General features: G+C 49.5%; 2 protein-coding genes and 1 pseudogene across 2 annotated transcripts in view; all 3 read right to left on the bottom strand.

Annotated features, from left to right (window-relative positions):
• Positions 1 to 2,658, bottom strand: part of LOC109482231 (UDP-glucuronosyltransferase 2C1-like) — a 4,160-nt gene extending 1,502 nt beyond the window's left edge. The window contains exons 1-4 of the mRNA XM_019784923.1: positions 1,697 to 2,658; positions 1,098 to 1,317; positions 464 to 683; positions 4 to 66 (exon numbers count right to left, since the gene is read on the bottom strand). Of these exons, the coding sequence (XP_019640482.1) occupies positions 4 to 66; positions 464 to 683; positions 1,098 to 1,317; positions 1,697 to 2,569 (1,376 nt within the window). The 5' untranslated portion in view covers positions 2,570 to 2,658. The remainder of the gene's footprint in view (positions 1 to 3; positions 67 to 463; positions 684 to 1,097; positions 1,318 to 1,696) is intronic.
• A 702-nt stretch (positions 2,659 to 3,360) lies between these two features.
• On the bottom strand, positions 3,361 to 6,039 carry LOC109482417 (UDP-glucuronosyltransferase 1-2-like). The gene is made up of 4 exons (XM_019785130.1): positions 5,132 to 6,039; positions 4,645 to 4,864; positions 4,013 to 4,232; positions 3,361 to 3,664 (listed from the first exon to the last, which is right to left on the bottom strand). The coding sequence occupies exons 1-4, from the start codon at positions 6,002 to 6,004 to the stop codon at positions 3,379 to 3,381; spliced, it is 1,599 nt and encodes a 532-aa protein (XP_019640689.1). The 5' UTR covers positions 6,005 to 6,039; the 3' UTR covers positions 3,361 to 3,378.
• A 767-nt stretch (positions 6,040 to 6,806) lies between these two features.
• On the bottom strand, positions 6,807 to 9,469 carry LOC109482229 (annotated as a pseudogene).
• Between the last annotated feature and the right edge of the window lie 90 nt (positions 9,470 to 9,559).

Genomic DNA, 9,559 nt, shown 5'->3' with positions numbered 1-9,559 from the left:
CGCTCCATGGGTGACTGGGGCTGGTCACGGTGCAGACGGGACAGGCGGGCGGCCGTCTCACGGTAGCTGAGAAGGATATGCCATATAAGAAGGAACAAGTCTCTCTCTCTTCACACACACACACACACACACACACACACACACACACGCACACACACACACACACATGTACACACACACACACATGTACACACGCGCACACACACACATGTACACACACATACACGCGGGCGCGCACACATGTACACACACACACACGCACATGTACACACACATACATACACACACACACACACACATACACACATACTCATGAACACACACACACATCGTATATTATTAAACTGATAGATAGATATAGAAAGATAGACAAATATAGATAGATAGATGGATACGCACACAAATGCAAAGCTATGAAGTCGTCAGATTTTAACTCAAACTCTAGATCTTTTGTACGTTATACCTGTTGTTGGTAAGAACGTCAAGAATGGCCTGGAACAGCTGATCGGCGGTGACCGTGCTGAAGTCCAGCGTCACCCCCAGCCCCCTGGCCACCACCCGGGCGGCGTTGGCGGGCTGGTCCCCGAACAGCGGCAGACAGACCACGGGCACGCCGTGGTGCAGGGCCTCGTACAGCCCGTTCGACCCGGCGTGGGTGACGAAGGCTCGGGTCTTTGGATGGGCTACAACAAATACCGAGCAAGTCAAGAGACATTTAGCAAATTATCTGTAAGATGTAGAATATAAATTCACATGTAGGTAAACCTAAATGAAAAACACGAAGACACAGAACCGTAATTTCCAAGCAGATGTCTGGCGGGAAAAGCGTTACGGTTAGAACGTACTGGCCATCTAGAGAGAGAGGGAGTCCTCAACCGGCCTCGGGTGGCAAATGGGTACTGCCTGGCCATTTTTGATAGTACGTGTATTGTCTCTGCAGCCACCGAAAGATCTACTTGGAGAATAACAGAACCGTACCCCACGAATGCTTGGTGTTCTTGTTTTAGGTGATCCAAGTATATCTGACATTACTCCTATATTTTATGATCATTACTTCCATTTTTCTACTTCCCGTGTTTTATCTGTCTTCATCTTACCGAGTAGGTCGTTCTGAGGTAGCCAACTCAGCAGCTTGGTGTTCTTGCCCAGCCCGGCCGGCTTCTCTCCCACGTAACGCCACAACACCTTCTGCCGGAGTCGGGCGAAGGCCGACGCGAAGATTTCTCTCTTATCTTCCGGCATCGTCTTGACCACGGACCCAAAACTGACGACAATCACTCCATCGTCTCCGGAACGCTGGACAAACGCCTCCATGTCCTGGAAAAAGATAGATCACCATTTGTGAATCTTAATCACCAACATTTCGTATTCGATATCCGCGGTCGGCGGGTACATGTACTAGTTTGACTAAACCTTGGGGTGACTCGGGTCATTAACCTCCGACCGAGAGCTTGTGTAAACACGGGCTAGTACATGGACTAGTGCAAGAATAATCTCCAAGCATATCTGTCTGTAACTGCAAAGAGAGCTAAGCTCAAATTGGCTAGGCAGTATCCAGTTGCCAGACAGTGTCCAATAAGCATTGAATACAGTGACAAATGGATAATGTCATGACTCTTTGGCCAATTTAATAGTAGCACTGTCTTCGCGGCCACCTTAAGATCTGATCTGTTTGGATATTAGTGTAAGAACTCACCTCTGTAAGTGGTGCGGCCGCACGGACATTCAGCCCCCCAACCTGAACCATGTTGGGCATGGTGGGACGAGGATAATCCAGCAGCAGATAATCGGTTTGATAAAACCACAGGTCCGTACGTGACGTGACGCTCTGGATAGTTTCTTCCTCGTCGACAAACTTACGGACCAGTTCGTCATAGAGGCTACTCGCCTCCCGTCGTGCTATCACAGGTATGACAGTATACAAGACCGCGTTTTGAAGCCGCTGTGCAAAGGTCATGTTATCGGTAAAGACGGTAGCCAAAAACGGCACGTACGACGGAGGGAGCGGCACACCTGTAGCCTTTACGTCAAGGAACAAAGGATCCCCACGCATAACGCTGATGTGGGGAACCCGCAAGTCTATGTGGGCTGAGAGGATAGCGCCGCAAGGAAAGATTGGGTCGGAAATAACGACACTGAACTGGGAAGCCCTCAGCCGGGCAATCAGGGTACTGTCGCCCAGAAGCAGGACACAGTGTTCTCTTAACTCTCTGAACGCAGCGAATAATACGCCTTTCTCTTTAGAGGGAGGCAGTTTCCCGGCCGAAGAGTAAGCGTTGTCTTGCAGTGCCCTCAGCTTTGCGTGGGTCCCTCGGTCTTGGAACGTCTCAAACTGAAAGTCGGGCCACTCTGTCCGCTGTTTTTCCGCCATGTCCCCAGAAACAACCACAGTGACCACATGACCTCTGTCCAACAAAGCACGGCCGATTTTGGCCAGGGTTATCCAGTGGCTGTCGCCTAACGGCGGAGGTACAAGCAGAACCTTCTCTGCGCCGCTTCTGTTTTCGATCAGGAAACACAAGAAAGCCAACAGAATGGCGGAACTACGAAGCTCCGATGCAATTCCCATGTCGCTACCCTTGAGTCTATCCCAACGAGGCAGGACAGGTGTTCAAATTCCATGTCACACACCAACTGCAAAGATGCAAAGCGCGCGTACATTAGAGGTCAAAGGTACAATGTGTCATGGTGCATGCCGGGAAACCCGACCTTTCACCTCTACGCACTTTACACCTGATTCTTCAACAGGAAATTTGATCTCCTGTCCAGCGTCCTAGGAATTGCTCTCAATCTTGTAATACTTGTATAAAAAGTGTATAGATTTATTAGGACTTTTTAAAAATGATGTAAACTTTGTCTTTTTGATATTGTTGATTACCCTTTAATCCCTCAGGCTTCTCTCATGACCTCAGTGAAAAGCGACCTGCAGGCCGATTTGCGCAGTTTAAGTCATACTCTTTTGAGACTGACCGACTGACAGCGACACCTAGCTAGGCTGCATACAATAAAGCTGTTACCCTTTTATTACCCCTCAGGCTTCTCTCGTGACCTCAATGAAAAGCGGCCTGCAGGCCGATTTGCGCAGTCATGCTCTTTGAAGACCGACCGACAGCGACACCTAGCTAGGCTGCATGCAACTAAGCTGTTACCCTTTTAGTACCCCTCAGACTTCTCTCGTGACCAGCAAATGATGTTTCCAATGGAAACAAGCACTTTAAAACACATTTATCTTCATTTCAAATCTCAACTCTTTGCGTATGCCCTGGGCCACACTACATCTCTTTATTTGTCGTGTATACTGGGTGACCTCACGTCTAACATTTCATCTTATCCATAGTTTTATTTGCATAATGTCAGAGGTACTTTGTATCTTGGTGTCTACTGAGACTTCAGCTTGCCGCCACCTTTAGTGGCGCAACACTTCCTACAGACGAGCGAACAGCCGCACCACACGGTCCCCAGGACAGCTGAACAGACGGACAGCAGGAACGCGGCCACGTCCAGCAGGTAGTACTGGTACCACGGCAGCTCCACGGCGCGTGCGCGGAGATGGGGCAGCCGGCCGTGTTGGATGACGTGTTCTATCCACCAGACGGCCCGCTCCATGGGTGACTGGGGCTGGTCACGGTGCAGACGGGACAGGCGGGCAGCCGTCTCACGGTAGCTGAGAAGGGTATACCATATAAGAAGCAAGTCTCTCTCTGTCTTCACACACGCCTACACACACACACACACACAAACACACACATACGCACACACACACACACACACACACACACACACACACACACACATACACACACATACACGCGTGCGCGCACACATGTACACACACACACGCACACACATACTCATGAACACACACACATATCGTATATATCATTAAACTGATAGATATAGAAAGATAGACAAATATAGATAGATATAGATAGATAGAAAGATACGCACACAAATGCAAAGATATGAACTTCACGGTCGTCAGATTTTAACTCAAACTCTAGATCTTTTGTACCTGTTGTTGGTAAGAACGTCAAGAATGGCCTGGTACAGCTGGTCGGCGGTGACCGTGCTGAAGTCCAGCGTCACCCCCAGCCCCCTGGCCACCACCCGGGCGGCGTTGGCGGGCTGGTCCCCGAACAGCGGCAGGCAGACCACGGGCACGCCGTGGTGCAGGGCCTCGTACAGCCCGTTCGACCCGGCGTGGGTGACGAAGGCTCGGGTCTTTGGATGGGCTACAACAAATACCGAGCAAGTCAAGAGACATTTAGCAAATTATCTGTAAGATGTAGAATATAAATTCACATGTAGGTAAACCCAAATGAAAAACACGAAGACACAGAACCGTAATTTCCAAGCAGATGTCTGGCGGCAAAAGCGTTACGGTTAGAACGTACTGGCCATCTAGAGAGAGAGGGAGTCCTCAACCGGCCTCGGGTGGCCATTTTTGATAGTACGTGTATTGTCTCTGCAGCCACCGAAAGATCTACTTGGAGAATAACAGAACCGTACCCCATGAATGTTTGTTGTACTTGTTTTATATCTTTTAGGTGATCCAATTATATCTTATACTAGTATTACTCCTATATTTTATGATCATTACTTCCATTTTTCTACTTCCCCATGTTTTGTCTCTTTAAATCTTACCCAGCAGGTCGTTCTGAGGTAGCCAACCCAGCAGCTTGGTGCTCTTGCCCAGCCCGGCGGGCTTCTCTCCCACGTAACGCCAGAACACCTTCTGCCGGAGTCGGGCGAAGGCTGCCGCGAAGATTTCTTTCTTATCTTCCGGCATCGTCTTGACCATGGACCCGAAACTGACGACAATCACTCCATCGTCTCCGGAACGCTGGACAAACGCCTCCATGTTCTGGAAAAGGTACAATCACCAAATGTGATGGACTAGTGTAAGAATAATCTCCAAGCAGATCTTTAAGTAGCTGCAAAGAGAGCAAGGCTCAAATTGGCTAGGCAGTATCCAGTTGCCAGACAGTGTCCAATATTAAAAGCGTTGTTGGATACAGCGACAAATGGTATCCATTGGATACTGTCATTACTGTTTAGCCAATTCAATACTGTCTTCGCGGCCACCCTATTAAAGATCTGCTTGGAGATTACTAGTAGTGTAAGAACTCACCTCTGTAAGTGGGGCGGCCACACGGACATTCAGTCCCCCAACCTGAATCATGTTGGGCATGCTGGGACGAGGAACATCGAGCAGAAGATAATCGGTTCGATAAAACCACAGGTCCGTACGTGACGTGACGCTCTGAATAGTTTCTTTCTCGCCGACAAACTTACGGACCAGTTCGTCATAGAGGCTGCTCGCATCACGGTGTGCTATCACAGGTATGACAGTATACAAGACCGCGTTCTTAAGTCGCTGTGCAAAGGTCATGTCATCGGTAAAGTCGGTCCCCAAAAATGGTACGTACGACGGAGGGATCGGCACACCTGTAGCCTTAACGTCAAGGAACAAAGGATCCCCACGCATAACGCTGATGTGGGGAACCCGGGAGTCTATTTGGGCTGAGAGGATAGCGCCGCAGGGAAAAATGGGGTCAGATATAACAACTCTGAACTGGGAAGCCCTCAGCCGGGCAAGCAGGGTACTGTCGCCCAGAAGCAGGGCACAGAGTTCTCTTAACTCTCCGAACGCAGCGAAAAATACGCTTCTCTCTTTAGAGGGAGGCAGTTTCCCGGCCACAGAGTAAGCGTTGTCTTGCAGTGCCTTCAGTTTTGCGTGGGTCCCTCGGTCCTGGAACGTCTCGAACTGAAAGTCGGGCCACTCTGTCCGCTGCTTTGCAGCCATGTCCCCTGAAACAACCACAGTGACCACATGACCTCTTTCCACCAAAGCACGGCCGATTTTAGCCAGGGTTATCCAGTGGCTGTCGCCTAACGGCGGAGGTACAAGCAGAACCTTCTCTGCGCCGCTTCTGTTTTCGATCAGGAAACACAAGAAAGCCAACAGAATGGCGGAACTACGAAGCTCCGATACCATTCCCATGTCGCTACCCTTGAATCTATCCCAACAAGGCAGGACAGGTGTTCAAAGTCCATGTCAGCTGCAAAGCGCGTGTACCGATTAGAGATCAAAGTACAATGTGTCTTTGTGCATGCCGGGAAACTTGACCTCTACGCACTTTACACTTGATACTTCAACTTCAACATGGAATTTGATCACCTGTCCAGCGTCATAGGAATTGCTCTCAATCTTATAATAATTGTATATAAAGTATATAGATTTGTTGGGACTTTAAATGATGTAAACTCTGTCTTTTTCATATTGTTGATTACCCTTAACGCGAGGGGTCCTAATTCCGACCTATGTTCCATGCAAATGCACATACCTTTGGTAATAGTTTATCTGACCAAAAACCCGCGCAACATGAGCTATAATATTGACAGATAAAGAGCACAACGACTTAAGCTGCACAGCTGTGTTGTCGGTGCAAGTAGGTTGTAGTTCGATGGCTTATGCTTACGAAGGACCAGCAAATGATGTTTCCAATGGAAACAAGCACTTTAAAACACATTTATCTTAAAGTTTATTTCAAATCTTAACTATTTGCGTGTGCCCTGGGTCACACTACATCTCTTTATTTGTGTATACTGAGTGACCTCTTGTCTATTAAATCATCCTATTCATGGTTTTATTTACAAAATGTCAGAGGTGTCTACTGAGACTTCAGCTTTCCGCCACCTCTAGCGGTGCAACACTTCCTACAGACGAGCGAACAGCCGTACCACACGGTCCCCAGGACAGCTGAACAGACGGACAGCAGGAACGCAGCCACGTCCAGCAGGTAGTACTGGTACCACGGCAGCTCCGCGGCGCGTGCGCGGAGATGGGGCAGCCGGCCGTGTTGGATGACGTGTTCTATCCACCAGACGGCCCGCTCCATGGGTGACTGGGGCTGGTCACGGTGCAGACGGGACAGGCGGGCAGCCGTCTCACGGTAGCTGAGAAGGGTATACCATATAAGAAGGAGCAAGTCTCTCTCTGTCTTCACACACGCGTACACACGCGTACGTACACACACACACACACACACACACACACACACACATGTACACACACACACACACACATACACACGCGCGCGCACACATGTACACACACACTCACACACACACGCACACACATACACACACATATCGTATATTATTAAACTGATAGATAGATATAGAAAGATAGACAAATATAGGTAGATGTAGATAGATAGATAGATACGCACACAAATGCAAAGCTATGAAGTCGTCAGATTTTAACTCAAACTCTAGATCTTCTGTACGTTATACCTGTTGTTGGTAAGAACGTCAAGAATGGCCTGGTACAGCTGGTCGGCGGTGACCGTGCTGAAATCCAGCGTCACCCCCAGCCCCCTGGCCACCACCCGGGCGGCGTTGGCGGGCTGGTCCCCGAACAGCGGCAGGCAGACCACGGGCACGCCGTGGTGCAGGGCCTCGTACAGCCCGTTCGACCCGGCGTGGGTGACGAAGGTTCGGGTCTTTGGGTGGGCTACAACAAATGGAACAAGTGATTCATTTAGCAAATCGTCAGGAAAATATAGATACACATGTAGGAACCCCCAAATGAAAAACACAAAGACACAGAACCGTAATGTCCAAGCAGATGTCTGGCGGCAAAAGCGTTACGGTTAGAACGTACTGGCCATCTGGAGAGAGAGTCCTCAACCGGCCTCGGATGGCAAATGGGTACTGCCTGGCCATTTTGATACATGCATTGTCTGCAGCCACTGACGGTCCTACTTGGAGATTAACAGGACCGTATCCCATGAATGCTTGGTGCTTGTGTTTTATATCTCTTAGGTGATCCAATTATATCTTAGATCACTGCTATATTTTATCATCATTACTTCAATTTTTCTACATCCCCGTGTTTTATCTGTCTTCATCTTACCGAGTAGGTCGTTCTGAGGTAGCCAAGCCAGCAGTTTGGTGTTCTTGCCCAGCCCGGCCGGCTTCTCCCCCACGTAACGCCACACCACCTTCTGCCGGAGTCGGGCGAAGGCTGCCGCGAAGATTTCTCTCTTATCTTCCGGCATCGTCTTGACCACGGACCCAAAACTGACGACAATCATTCCATCGTCTCCGGAACGCTGGACAAACGCCTCCATGTCCTGGGAAAAGATAGATCACCATTTGTGAATCTTAATCACCAACATTTCATATTCGATATCCGCGGTCGGCGGGTACATGTACTAGCCTGACTAAACCTTGGGGTGGGGGTCATTAACCTCCGACAGAGATCTTGTGTAAACACGGGCTAGTACACGGACTAGTGCAAGAATAATCTCCAAGCAGATCTTTAGGTAGCTGCAAAGAGAGCTAAGCTCAACTTGGTTCCAGTTGCCAGACAGTGTCCAATAAGCATTGGATACAGTGACAAATGGATAATGTCATGACTCTTTGGCCAATTTAATAGTAGCACTGTCTTCGCGGCCACCTTAAGATCTGATCTGTTTGGATATTAGTGTAAGAACTCGCCTCTGTAAGTGGTGCGGCCGCACGGACATTCAGTCCCCCAACCTGAACCATGTTGGGCATGCTGGGACGAGGATAATCCTGCAGCAGATAGTCGGTTTGATAAAACCACAGGTCCGTACGTGACGTGACGCTCTGGATAGTTTCTTCCTCGCCGACAAACTTACGGACCAGTTCGTCATAGAGCCTACTCGCCTCTCGGCTTGCTATCACAGGTATGACAGTATACAAGACCGCGTTCTTAAGTCGCTGTGCAAAGGTCATGTCATCGGTAAAGTCGGTAGCCAAAAACGGCACGTACGACGGAGGGAGCGGCACACCTGTAGCCTTTTCGTCAAGAAACAAAGGATCCCCACGCATAACGCTGATGTGGGGAACCCGGAAGTCTATGTAGGCTGAGAGGATAGCGCCGCACGGAAAGATCGGGTCTGAAATAACGACGCTGTACGGGGACGCCCTCAGCCGGGCCAGCAGGGTACGGTCACCCAGAAGCAGGACACAGTGTTCTCTCAACTCTCCGAACATAGCGAAAAATACGCCTCTCTCTTCATGGCGAGATAATTTCCCGGCCGCAGAAAAAGCGTTGTCTTGCAGTGCCTTCAGCCTTGCGTGAGTTCCTCGGTCTTGGAACGTCTCGAATTGAAAGTCGGGCCACTCTGCCCGTTGTTTTGCCGCCATGCCCTCTGAAACAACCACAGTGACCACATGACCTCTGTCCAACAAAGCACGGCCGATTTTGGCCAGGGTTATCCAGTGGCTGTCACCTAACGGCGGGGGTACAAGCAAAACTCTCTCTGCGTCGCTTCTGTTTTCGATCAAGAAACAGAGGAAAACCAACAGAATGGCGGAACATCGAAGCTCCGATACAATTCCCATGTTGCTACCCTTGAGTCTTTTCCAACGAGGCAGGACAGGTGTTCAAATTCCATGTCACACACCAACTGCAAAGATGCAAACGCGGCGCGCGTACTTTAGAGGTCAAAGGTACAATGTGTCATGGTGCATGCCGGGAAACCCGACCTTTCACCTCTACGCACTTTACACCTGATGCTTC

The sequence above is a fragment of the Branchiostoma belcheri genome, unplaced genomic scaffold (genome assembly GCF_001625305.1).
Source record: "Branchiostoma belcheri isolate BF01 breed outbred unplaced genomic scaffold, Haploidv18h27 scaffold6, whole genome shotgun sequence".
In the NCBI taxonomy this organism is placed as follows: Eukaryota; Metazoa; Chordata; class Leptocardii; order Amphioxiformes; family Branchiostomatidae; genus Branchiostoma; species Branchiostoma belcheri.
Note: the sequence above shows the minus strand (reverse complement) of the source record. Positions and strands in the feature narration are given on the sequence as shown.